The sequence below is a fragment of the Cetorhinus maximus genome, chromosome 9, assembly GCF_964194155.1.
Source record: "Cetorhinus maximus chromosome 9, sCetMax3.hap1.1, whole genome shotgun sequence".
Taxonomy (NCBI): Eukaryota; Metazoa; Chordata; class Chondrichthyes; order Lamniformes; family Cetorhinidae; genus Cetorhinus; species Cetorhinus maximus.
The window spans coordinates 959,680-973,032 of NC_135887.1; the positions used below are offsets into that span (position 1 = coordinate 959,680).

At 41.0% G+C, this 13,353-nt stretch overlaps 1 protein-coding gene across 2 annotated transcripts in view; it reads left to right on the forward strand.

Annotated features, from left to right (window-relative positions):
- The first annotated feature begins 2,780 nt into the window (after positions 1-2,780).
- prpf8 (pre-mRNA processing factor 8) overlaps positions 2,781-13,353 on the forward strand; it is a 43,711-nt gene continuing 33,138 nt past the window's right edge. Inside the window, exons 1-7 of one of the 2 annotated variants that reach the window (XM_078547932.1) lie at positions 2,781-2,933; positions 5,431-5,535; positions 6,023-6,191; positions 7,270-7,434; positions 7,975-8,193; positions 9,957-10,169; positions 11,743-11,868. In XM_078547932.1, coding sequence (XP_078404058.1) covers positions 5,442-5,535; positions 6,023-6,191; positions 7,270-7,434; positions 7,975-8,193; positions 9,957-10,169; positions 11,743-11,868 — 986 coding nt within the window. In that variant the 5' untranslated portion in view covers positions 2,781-2,933; positions 5,431-5,441. The remainder of the gene's footprint in view (positions 2,934-5,430; positions 5,536-6,022; positions 6,192-7,269; positions 7,435-7,974; positions 8,194-9,956; positions 10,170-11,742; positions 11,869-13,353) is intronic. The other variant, XM_078547933.1, reaches the window with a different exon arrangement.

The following is a 13,353-nucleotide window of genomic DNA, read 5'->3' on the forward strand; positions in this document are numbered from 1 at the left end:
TCTCTCTGTGAAATGATAGATTCAAGACATTAATGAATAACAGGTAAAAACAGTGAAGCTCACAAAGTTGAACCAAAAGCCACTATAATGGTCTCAAGTGCCTTCTGCCCTACTAGCATTGTGGCTGATGCAGTCTTGTATCTGAGGCGCTATCAGACACATCGAGGTGACCAAGATGTCACCCCTGAGCCTTTACATCTCAATCCCACAAAGGTTGGAGAAAGTTTGAATGACATGAGCAACCTGACCTAACTCATTGCTCCAATCTCAGATGTGGCATACTGACTAACAAGATGCTCACGATTAATGACTGGATGCCGTTTGGCCCATTATGAATGGCAATTGTGGAAATCACATGAAAGCCTTTCATTGATGGGATGCCATAGGTGCAGCAGCTGAGCCTCTTTAATGGTTGCCTGCATTCTCAAATTTCATATTCCTGTGTGTTAATGCAGAAATAGAGTAACTATTATGTGAGGTCAATGACTCCTGCATTTCCTTGTTACAATGCGGCAAAAGGTATGGGTTCCAATGGCAACCTTCTCAAGGAAGTCTTCCAACTTTCTTTCAGCTCTGATTCGATTTCAATCTTATGGCTCCAACAAGTTAGAGGGTCCCCCAGAAAGAACCCCTTAGTCCAGCACTGTGCTCCTCCCACACTGTCTCTGCCCCCTCCCGTGCAGATTCGCTTGCTACTTTCAATTTTAAACTATGCCATTACTTCGTGTGTGCAAGATGGTGGTTCTTCACTATTATTTTGAGATCAGCTTCGATGTTGCTCCTGCCATTGTGCAGGTCCCCCCAATTTACCTGGAACACCATGATGTGCAGGTAGAGCTCCCTCCTGTTATTCTACAGCCTCCCCCAGTAATGCTGGATCCCATTGTTGTTCTGGTCAACATTCCAACCCTCCCCCCTGAACTCATCACTGTTGTCATGCCTATGCCGCATATGGGCCACTTCCCTCCCCATCTAGAGCTGTGTGCATGGGCACCTTCAGAGGAGACCTTGCCCCACCAAGAGAGCTTCCAATAACCCCCCTTTATTACATTTTCACCCAAAAACAGACTGCAGATACCTCCCAGAACCACTAGCATCCCATCTACAGACTAGAACATAGCCAACCAAGCCAATGGACACCAACAGTGAAAAAGCCCTGCACAGCAAGCTGTGCATTATCACATATGAGCACACACCCCTTTCTCTCCCTGGAGAGGGAGTACAACATGCAGGCAAAGCATAGTCCTTTAGCATGGCCCGCTGCATGCTCCGGACTGTCCATTCTCTCTCACTCCTGATTTTGAGGTCCACTGAGCCCAAGAACTGTCTCTACTCTCTCACTCTTGACTGTGAGCCCCAAACTGAGGTCTTTCAATGAGTCCCCCATTGCCCTCATGACTGATCATTACATTGTCTCCATTCCCACTCCCTCCAAGCCCACCCTCTTTCATGAGTCTCTGTGCAACCAATCCCTCTTGTGCCACACTAACACAACACTCCCTATTCCGGAGTCTGCCTGCCCCCCTCCCATTCATACATGTGGTATCCCACCTACCCCCTTTTGGGTCAGTGTTTCAGTTTCCCTTGTCGGCTTCCAGCTTCCCACTCATCAGTGTCCCCACTGCCTGCCATCATTCCCCCCCCACCACCTCTATCTCCTTGCAATGGCTTACTGCCCTTTTGCACCGCACCCCCCCACCCCACCCCACCCCCGTGTGTCCATCATCCCCCCATTCCATTGCAACGCCTTCCTGCCCCATTTTTAGATGTGCCTGATGCTGCTCCTGGTATGCCCTCTTGCCCTCTTCACTGGTCACTTGGCTGGTCTACCATCGTCCGTCCACCACAAACTTGAACTTTCCCTCCTTCCCTGCATTTCCACCACTCCACCTCTCTCCTCTTTTAAGACCCTTCTTAAAATCTAACTCTTTAACCAAGCTTTTTGTCATGAATTCTAATGCTTCCCTCGTACTCGTTCCAGTGTAAATTTTAAATTAAGCTCCTGTGCAGCACCTTGAGACATCTTCCTAAGATAAATACACAATGCAAATTGTTGTTATTGTTCTCCTGACCAGCCTCACTTCATCTCATCTAGAACACTGTTTCTCTTCACCAATCATACAGAGGTCCTGCAATGCATCTAAATTTCTCATCCCTTCCTTGCCTTGCCCATCTCGATCTCTGTAACCTCCTCCAGCCCTAAAACATCCCTGGAGCTCATTGTTCCTTTGATTCTGGACATATACCACTCCTGGCCCTAACAATGGCAGCTGTGCATTCAGCCATCCAGCTGTTTGCTGCACTCTGGGAGTCCCTCCTTGTACCAATTCGCCTCTCCTCCTTCAAGACCCCATATTTAAGACCCACCTCCTTGATCAAGCTTATGGCCAACCCCGCTAACATCTCCTTCTTCGATTCAGTGCACTCATGTGACGCATTTTGAGGCGTTTTTTAATGTTAAGGTGCCAAATATTGCCTTTGCTGTGCACACACAATGCATGAAATTTAGCTTAATTGCTCATGGCCAAAGGTTGGCAAAGTATCTCTAACTGTGAAGCGTTAGCTTCTCCTCTTCACTTTCAGGCCCTGGCAGCTCTAACGTCCACTTCACTTTTTGGAACATTTCACTCTTTCTAAAGGTGACCTGTTTTTCCTGACCAGGGGTTTACCTGGAGCCACTGGGGATGGCTGTGTTCTGAATGGGTGGGACGGCTGTCAATCGGAAACACCGGGCCAATGGGAGGTCCGCTTGGGCAGCGGAAGTGCCGCCCCCCGGTTTCCGGGTAGCCGTGCGTCGGTGCCTCGCTCGCTGGTGGAGTTGGTGGCGCCTGAGGCCTGGTCGGCGATGAGGGAATAGAAGCGTTTTCTCTCGGCCTTCACCGCCCGGCACGAGGGGGACGAGCGGGCGGATCGGGGTTAATTCTGTGAGCCGGGTACGCGGGGGTGGGTTCTGGCTTGGAAGTGAATGGCGGGCGGGTGCTGCTGCCACCCGTGGCTCGGCCTGGGCTGGGCTGCGGCCTAGCGGGTCTGTGCTGAGGCGGGGAGAGGGAGAGGGGGGGTTCCGGCAGGAAGGGCCTCGCCTCGAGCAGCTCATGCCGGGCTGGGGGGCTGTGGGCAGAAGCGCAGCTGTTTAGTGTTTAATCCCCCTTTTTCCCCTTATTCCTGTACCCCCCCCCGCCATAGGATAGAGACTGACATGATCTACCCCAGGAGTCACCATTAAACACCGTTAATACTGGCACATATCCCCAAATATAAATCAGAGTCAATGTAGCATCGTCTACAATGCATTGCCCGAAAGGGTGGCAGGAGCAGAAAGGGTGGCAGGAGCGGATTGGGTGGCAGGAGCAGATTGGGTGGCAGGAGCAGATTGGGTGGCAGGAGCAGATTGGGTGGCAGGAGCAGATTGGGTGGCAGGAGCAGATTGGGTGGCAGGAGCAGATTGGGTCCTAACTCTCAAAGGGGAATTGCACGTCTTACTTAAAAAAGGAGAAAACAAGATGCAGAGCTATGGGGGCCAGCGAGGGAGCGGGGTCTATTTGTTAGTGAAGCAAAATACAGCGGATGCTGGAAACCTGAAACAAAAGTAGAAAAATAGGTCAAGCAGCATCTGTAACTAGAGAATCAGGTTATGTTTCAGGTTGAAGAGTTTTTGTCAGAACTCATTGGTAGCGCTTTCAAAGAGCTGGCAAAGGCAGGTGGGCTATATAGCCTCCTGTGCTGTGTCATTCTATGATTTAATAACATTTTGAGTAGGTTATGTTTATTTTAAAGTTTTATATTTATTTTCGTAAATAGAAGAAAATTGATCTAAGTCTTTATATCGTAAAACTTTTCCCCGATAAAGCTGGAAAGTCTTCCTGAAACCTCCCTATATCTTCTAAAAGTTAGGGAGGTATAGAATAGCAGTGCACAAGTAAATTGTTGCCCCACTGCCTCAAGCATACTGAAAATTTGTAAATTTTCAGCCCATTTTGTGCTGGGTCCTTAGGGAGTTTATGTATGTTTAAATCAGTCTGGTCATTCATATGCTTGCAACTGTGTAAAGGTAACAGAATGGGATGTTTGGTACAAATGCTGTATTTGGTGGAAAATTACTATATAAAAGCTTTTTTTTCCTTGGGGAAAGTTAACAAAAACAAAATACTGTCGATGCTAGAGATCTGAAACAACAGAAAATGCTGGAAATACTCAGCAGGCCAGGCTGCATCTGTGGAGAAAGAAACAATTAACATTTCAGTAAACGTAACTTGGGTTTTGTCTCAAACACCATTATTGCTTTTGGGGGTGCTGGGTAAAATAATTTAGTTGGTATTTATTAGTTTCAGATATCACTGTACAATAATTGTAATATATAAAAACACAATACTTGTATTGCATGTGTTATGTAAACAAATGCATCAGCCATTCTGTGCCAAAATGTTAACACAAATAGCAATCAGATGAATGATCAGTTCATCTTTTTGGTGTCATTGGTTGAGAGACTTGTTGTCCAGGACACCAAAAGAACTGCACCTGTCTCTTCAAATTGTGTTGGGTTTGATGTTTACTCCAGCTTTATACCTCATTGAGAGGACAATGCAGCACACAGTCTTCTGCACTACTGTCAGGTGGGGTTATGAACTCACCTTCATTTTTGAGGGCAAATCCATAATCTTTTGGTTCACGTAGAAATGCAAGCAACTGAACCTGACGTAGCAACTGGGATGTAAGAGTGTTACATGAAAAATGTTGATTGCCTTTTTTTCTAAAATATTGTTCAGAACTTAATTTGCACATTCAAAACATCAGAAGAGTTTAAAACAGGTGTTTAAAGTGTTTGCAATTGCAAATATAGGTGTTAAGAAAATTAAAGCTGCTACATACCCATCCTCACATGAGTAAAGATAACAAGACACAACTTTTAATACATTTGGTGTATTTATCTGGGAAAAAAACTAACGCATCAGAGGAAACTTCTTTGCTGAAAATGTAAAATTCTCCAGATCCTCAGATCTGTAGTTGCAGATTATACATGTTGGATTGGGTGAAAATGAACTGGATATCAGTATATGAAGACCCATTGACATTTAATCAGAACCAGTTTAATTCACATCCGCCTTCATGTTGCCGCTGGTTTGGGATGTATGTCATTACAATGAGTAAAAATTAACTCTATACTAGCGACCTGTGCACATTGGATCTCATGCAATAGTCATTTTATTATTCCAGTTATCAACCTCAATTAACATATTTACGGAAGTTATTTTTAAACTTTTAACACAGGTGTATGGATGTTAAATGCACATGGGCAAAATAATTTTGATTAGGAGCCACCTCACTTAACATCTTGGCTAAATGAACAACACGGCTTAATCGATCTGCAAACTATAATTCTTCACATGGATTTGTAGATAATTAAAGAAATTAAATCTGTTTTTGTTCCCTCAGAATCTACCAATATGGCAGCGTTTCAGTACAGGGCCGCACCCGGGCCCAACCCGGTTCCAGTCCCTGTACCTGATTACATGTCTGAGGAAAAACTGCAAGAGAAAGGTAGGAAATTTCTAAATTAATGTGGTTGATTATGATGCAGAAAGGAGTATAGTTATGAATGTATTAATCCTGTACAATCTTTCCCCCATAATTGAAACAAAGTACTCCTTCGTTAAAAATTTGTTTGGTGTTTTGTGCACTGTTGTAAGTTGGGGCCTGTAGCTAGGTTTGATGTTGTATCCTGAGGACAAACCATAATGCCTGATTCAGTAGCTTGCCCTCTTAGTTGAAGAGAAAAATGCAGGACAGTGGTAAGATAGTTTGCAGGGAAAAAGCCAAAGTAATGGGCACCTCTTTGTGTCTGGTTTGTTCACTCTAGATTTTGGTTTTTGCATATACTCCAGTATTTCTTCTGATTAGCTGTTGATTAAGTCATGGAACTTTTTTTCTAAGGAGCTGTGACACTTCTTTAAAAAATGGTGGTCAATCACAAATTTTCTAGTGTCATCTCACCTCTTCATTTTTCATTATTAATCTTTTTTTCCAGCCAGGAAATGGCAGCAACTTCAGGCTAAACGGTATGCTGAGAAGAGAAAATTTGGATTTGTGGATGCTCAGAAGGAGGACATGCCCCCTGAGCATGTCCGAAAGATAATTCGTGATCATGGTGACATGACAAACCGGAAATTCAGGCACGACAAGAGAGTCTATCTTGGGTAAGAAAATTGGTCAATATGGAGAACAATAGTAGTTTCACATTGATCTTGAAATTATGCTCTGGGATTCAATGTTTAATGTTTTGTTCTTGAATTCTGCTTTCTACTATTTTAAAGGAAGCATTAACCCATTTTTGGTTTAAACAGTAAGCAGTTCGATGATATCCCAGAGCATAATTTTAGGGCCAGTTTTAATGCATGATTGCATGGTTACTGGATTGTCTTGACCTCCAGCGCTCATCTTTGTGAGTACAAATGTTTGTACAGAAGACTGTTCTGAGGTATGATTGGGTCGGTGGTGGGGGAGTGCAGGCGGTAGTGGGAAAGTAAAGATTTGAAATCCAGAATGACTGACAGAATTGAATATTACATGAGCAACATACGGATATTGCATAAATTGCCTACTATAAAGATTGCAAACCTAAAGCCCTATTTTAACAGTGGTTATTTCTGTACTATTTTGACCGATCTTTAAATGACACCTTGGCTCTAGATTTTGACTCTTGCTCTGTCTAGAATTCTTGCCAGTGATGGAGTCAGTATGTTGGGATGAAAGGAGGAATTGAATTAAAGACTACTGCTTGAGTGGAGTTAGATTTGTAGTCTTTTTAAGCTGCATGTATACAAATCCAGAGAAAATTAATAAATTCAAAATTGCTACATTTGTGCATACTGTTCTTATGTTAGTTGTAATAGCTTTCTTTACAGATGACATTGAGGAAACTCACCAAAATAAATTGCAGGCTTACTTGTGACTGAACTTATCCTATTTATCAATGGAAATTTTAAAGTATATTTGAGAGTTTATTTAATAGCTTCAAATGTACCTATTTTCAAAATCGCGGCGTGTCATTTTGTATTTGAATTTAAAGAATCAGTGTGTGCTAGCCAATTATAGTAAAACATGATCCTCATCTAAATTATTAAGCTAATTGTTTATCTTAGGAATTAAAATTGATTATTTTTCTCTAATATACAATTAAAGTATGTTAAATTAACATCAAGCTTGTCATAACAGTGAGGCTGTTTAACTAAGGCTAATGTATTGCAATTGTCTTTTTTCCCCCTCCCTCCCCAGTGCTTTGAAGTACATGCCACATGCTGTTCTGAAACTACTGGAGAACATGCCTATGCCATGGGAGCAGATCAGGGATGTTTCGGTTTTGTACCACATCACAGGCGCAATCTCATTTGTTAATGAGATTCCATGGGTTATTGAACCAGTTTACATATCTCAGTGGGGGTAAGAAAATTGTTGGGTTTTTCACGAGCTTGCAGCAGAAGTATATCTGCACTTATTTTTGAAGTATTTTTGTGATGTTCTGCCCATAATCATCTCGGAATCAAATTTGACGATATTAGGCTGATCAGTTTTGTGGCTGTCAGTGTTTTCCATAATTAATGGTACATGATTTTTGTCAAAAAATTAGGACTTAATACCTGTTATTGTATTTAAAGATAAGACTTGCTCATTTCAGTTATTTCAGTTGAAGTTGTTCAATATATGTTCTCAACAAAACATAATTCATTCCAGTTTATGCATTCATCTTTCAGAAACTATCTGCTTGGATTTTTTATTCATAAAATAATTTTCAATTGTACTGGTAGTGAATTTATAGTTAAAAGTAAACCTGAGAAACACATTTCCTGATTGAACATTTTTATATCTCAGTGGAAAAATCTTTCACCATGTTGCTCTGTTGTCATATGATAAGGAGCTGCATTTTGCCATTGAGAGGACATTTTAGTAATGAAATGCAATAACCGAGTAATTTCTCGTTAGAACCATGTGGATTATGATGAGACGTGAAAAACGTGATAGACGACATTTCAAAAGGATGAGGTTTCCTCCTTTCGACGATGAGGAGCCTCCACTAGATTATGCAGATAATATACTTGACGTGGAGCCACTCGAAGCAATACAAATGGAACTTGATTCAGAAGAGGATGGACCAGTGGCTGAGTGGTTATATGATCACCAACCACTGAAAGACAACCCAAAGTAAGGCTTTGTGTCTTATTATACATTGATGTAATGAAAGATTGAAGGCCCGACAAAGTAGTTAAATGAAACTGAAACAATCGTTTGATTTAAATTATTAACAAGTACGTTTGTAGAACAATGCAAATTAAAACCCTGCTGCTAGAAATGGTATATGCACCTAGATTAATTGAAATGATTTCACTTGTGAATGAGCAATTACCTGTGACATCATTAGGGTTCAAAACAAGAGGATAAACTGAGATTGTATCTGTTACTTTTCATCATCCCACAAGTGCTGTTTGGTCAGTTCTCAAGTGAAAAGAAAAATTGTATTTCATAGAATGTTCTTTTTTAATAAGAGTAATAATGTTTGACAGCCTTACCATTTGATGCAGTAAATTAATTGCTGCTTGCAGATTTAAATCAATTTAATGGATTTATTGCAAGTGCAGCAATATGCCAGTAGGCCAAAATTGCGGAAAGAACTGACATATACATATCACAATTCTCGATCTGAAGGTCTGGATTTAGTGATGGATTATGGCCAAACTGTCAGCGTTCACTGTCATTACGCCACTGAAACTAACAGCAACTTCAGAAGTTTGCACGTGCGTGGAATAACATGGAAATCTCAAAGTTACTGTCAGTGATTCTACGCTCCTCCAGAGGATGTGCTATTGAGGTCCCCCAGAGTCTAATCCCTAAGCAATGAGTGAATTGACAAAAACTTGGAAAAAGTTACACCTTATTGAATGAAGTGTCACTGAGTTTTTAATTGTGTATTAACTTCATAATTACTGCTAAGTACCCTCACTAACCCTGAAAAGGTAATTTCATATTTGTGGAATATCAGATTTCTCCATTAGGATAAATTCCACATTTTTTAAATGTTTATTTTGATATTTTAGCCTCTATTTAAATCCAATCATCATTTTATTTGTTACCTGAAGATTTCAATTAATAGTGTTGACAATCAGTGGTTTTTATTTCCTGGTTTGCTCTCTGAGAATACTTCAATATGATTGCCTGCTTGCCGACATCACTGCTGCTGCACGTCATAAGATCCCCTTAACTTGGCGCAAAATTTAAACTGCCGTTGGGAAAGGGGAAGCCCACACCACAGATTTTGCTAGATCCTTATGGGCAGCTTTCTTTGAGGTCAGCAGCGAGCTTCTTCGCTTTGCCACTGACAGCAAAATCTAGCTCATAACAAAATGTGGTAAAGCACCATTCTGTCTGTAGCCTATAGAAGTAAAATAAGATTAAAAATGTTTTGTTCAGCTATGGTCCTACTTCCATCATTAAGTGACTGCTAGAAAATAGACATGTGGGCACTTTAGGTGAGGGCTTGTTGGTGAGGCTTCCAAGGCCTAATAGCATGTTAACATTTAACTGTTTGGTTTGTACATGATGATTGACCACTAATGCGGTTCAAGAATGTTGCTGGAACGTGTAGACACAAATCCCAAATTAAATGACTGGCTTCAGGAGAAGAACATGTTACAGGTGATCAAAGTTGGCCTCTTCATGTTCCTTTCATGTTTCATTATTGGTAATGAAATTCTCAGCATTGGTAACTTTGATTTTGAGTGCTTACTTTTACTCTGTGCTATAATTAGAATTGGTTTCACTAATACTACTTTGTTGAAATGAGAAAATCATAATTAAGCTAACCTGTTCAGCTACCTATCAATGTGCAACCATCGTGATTCACTATGATATTGATTTATACATTTATCTTAGAAATTGTTTGAATTGAGAATTATTTTGTCCCAATTTAGGTATGTAAATGGATCTACTTATCGTCGCTGGCAGTTTACTTTACCGATGATGTCTACACTTTATCGCCTGGCTAATCAGTTGCTAACTGACTTAGTGGATGACAACTACTTCTATCTGTTTGATCTGAAAGCATTTTTTACTTCCAAAGCTCTCAACATGGCAATTCCAGGCGGACCAAAGTTCGAGCCTCTGGTTCGGGATGTGAATCTTCAGTAAGGACTTTGTTTTGAATCCTGTGTCAAGATATTAAGTGAGCAGTGAATTTAGTTGCTTGCCAGTAGTATTTCTATTAGGTTGAACAGTGGCTAACTACAACCACAGTTTAACAGTAAATCAGGATCATTCCGCCCATCCTACATGTGAACCATCTAAAACTTTCCTGCATGTTCCCCATGTCCTCTAACTGTTCAGATATCTAATGTTGTTTTAAAATGATTTATGCACTCTGTTTCAACAACAGTGTGTGACAGAATTCCACATTCTAACTATGCAGGTATGTTTTTTTAACATTCCCTTTAACTTTTTTATTTACTATTCACTGTCTTGTTACAATTTTACTGACCAGCAGACAGAATCTCCATAAATTAGCATCAGCTTTGCAATCTCGATCTCAGTCAGCTCAGCCTCTAACTTTCTTTGTCCTGCTGAATAAGTCCTAACTGCTTTAGTCTCCTTCATAACAACATTTTGACAATATCTTGGTGAATTTGTGCCTTTCAGTCTGTACCTTTCCTATTGCTTTTATATCATTCGTATGAAAGATGGCCAAAACTGCATTGTACTCACAGCTGCAACCTAATAGAGGCCCTGTACAAGCTCAACATTACCTCCTATGCCTCTAAGGTACAAAGTCAAGGATTCCAATTGTTTTTTAACGGCTTTATCTAATTTCACAGCTTCAATCACTTGTGTACCTACACGGTGAGATCCCTCTGTCTCTATTTTTTGTTAAATTTTGCCATTGAATCTACATTTTATTTCCCAGTTGATAACTTCACTTTTATAGTGCATCTATTCTTACCCAGTTAATTTATTTGTATATAGTAAATAAGATGAATATCTTTGGAATACCACTTGCCAGGTTTTTGTATTTTGGGATTTTTTTTTTAACTCCTTTTTTTCCCCCTCCAATTATCAAGCTATGTTGTCATGTTCCTCCTTTCCCTTTAATTGCTAGTGCTAATAATTACCTTAGTTTCATAAGGCCGTACCTTATCAAACGCTTTTTGATTATTTTGAGGTTTATTGGTGCAGTGTTCTGCAGCCATCTCCATGAGGTTTTGCACATATTTGGTTGACTATTGAGCAATACGTTTACAGCATAGAAGTGAACTGATTTTACACTACATACTGTACATAACTAAACGTGTCATTGCTATCGAGTAATAGTAAGCTAGAAAAGTGTAAGCTTTGAACATGAGGACACTGTGTCATTGCAAAGCTGTTGGCTGTAGAGTCATGTTCCAGTCAAATTGATTCCTGGTCTGACCTGTGCCATACAGGAGCTTTTGCTCCCGGCTGTGGGTTGGGAGAAGGTGGTTGGGGAAATCAGCAGATGACCCCCTGCAACTGCTGGCAGTTGGCTTACATCCCGGTTTAAAAAGAGAAAATTCTGCGTTTCGACTTGCATGTTTTTTTGAGGCCATTTGTCTTGTGCTGAGCTATTATGTTTAAATAGCAGGAAATCAGTATTCTTTGAATTTCATGATTTGCAACTTGCCTCCAGTTGTTAAAGTATTGAAATATTATAACTTTGATCATTTGAATTTGGTTTGCCTCTGTTAGGGATGAAGACTGGAATGAATTCAATGACATCAACAAGATCATCATTAGACAACCAATCAGAACAGAATACAAAATAGCATTCCCATACCTGTACAACAACCTCCCCCATCACGTTCATCTCACCTGGTAAGTAGACAAGGGTAAACCATTTTATGCCTGTCCTAGGTTTAGAATGTACACCATAAGCATATAAATTTCAAGATAAATTATGTACGTTTGTTACTGTTAGTAGGCCAGGAAATTAGAAAACTTTTGAAACATTCATCTTCTAAATTACATTTTGCTGTGTCTGTAATAATGGCTCGTAACCTACAGAGTGTCGTAATTGGGAGGTACCCTACAGATGTTTCCCCCCCCCCCCCCCCCCCCCCCAACCAAAAATCCCAGGTAAGGATTGCCCGGGACTGCAGCAGTTCAAGAAGGCAGCTCACCACCACCTTCTGAAGGGCAATTAGGGATGGGCAATAAATGCTGACCTAGCCAGTGACGCGCACATTCCATGAATGAATTTTTAAAAATTGTCCATGAAGTTCAAGCTTCCATTGGGCAATTGCCCTGCAATCAGAACCATCTGAAAGTACGGTTTAAATGGCAAACTTCTGATGTTTCCAACTGCCTCACAGTAATAGTTACTCAGGAAACGTTGGTAGAATCAAAACCATTTCTAACTCCTGGGTAACTATAGTACTTACCCCCTATGGGACCAACCCCCACTGACCGCCCCGATTTTTTTTTTCTCTTTTTATTCCCCCCCCCCCCCCCCCCCCACCACCACCATTGACCAACCCTCCCTGACCACCTCCCCACTCCCTGAATCCTGCCCTCCTGGGTTTCTGAAAGTAGCTGGATGTTTATGACGGCTTGTGCCATTAAAAAAAGGGGGGTGGGGTGTGGTTTCCTTCCGTCCCTGCAGCCCTCAACTGAAGGCCTGAGGAGTGCGCTGTCCTGCATAGTTCTTGCCCGGCCTAAGCCGGAAGGTCAGGTGAGAAAGGATCGGCTTCCTAGGGAACTAGGAGCGGAGTGGCGATCTGACTTGGATTGCCACTCCACAGAAGCTCAGGCCCAATATTTCATTGTAATATGGAGTCCCTTTAATGTTACAGTTTGTTTATTGTGTCTGTGTTTGCATGATTAGTGATAATTTGCAACAATACCCTTATGTTATTTATTTTTATATTTTAAAAATACAATCATCTGCACAGCCTCATGACTCCTTATAATCCATTCAGTCTTTCAAATGTTATTGTTATTTGTAGCAAACTTGCAAAATGACTTTTTTTTTGTTGAATGATACAGTGCATTAGAATGATGTCAGCGTGCTAGGGAGTGGGTTTCTTTCCCCCTGACAGCACTGCCTAAAACAGCTTTGAGTGGCCTTGGTTGAAACTATATTGCCTTAAAAAAAAGTTATGCATGCACAGATAGACCTGGGAAGTAGAAAATTAACTAACTATTAAACTGTTGAATTATGAAAGAAGGTTTTATTTCAAAATTCCCAATGGCTCAGTCAATAAGAGTACAACTGAACAATACTGAACACAAGATCCCTGTGCTTCTGATTAAGCAGATTTCACTTAAGATAGGAGCTGGGCTATGGAATTGGGTTTGGTA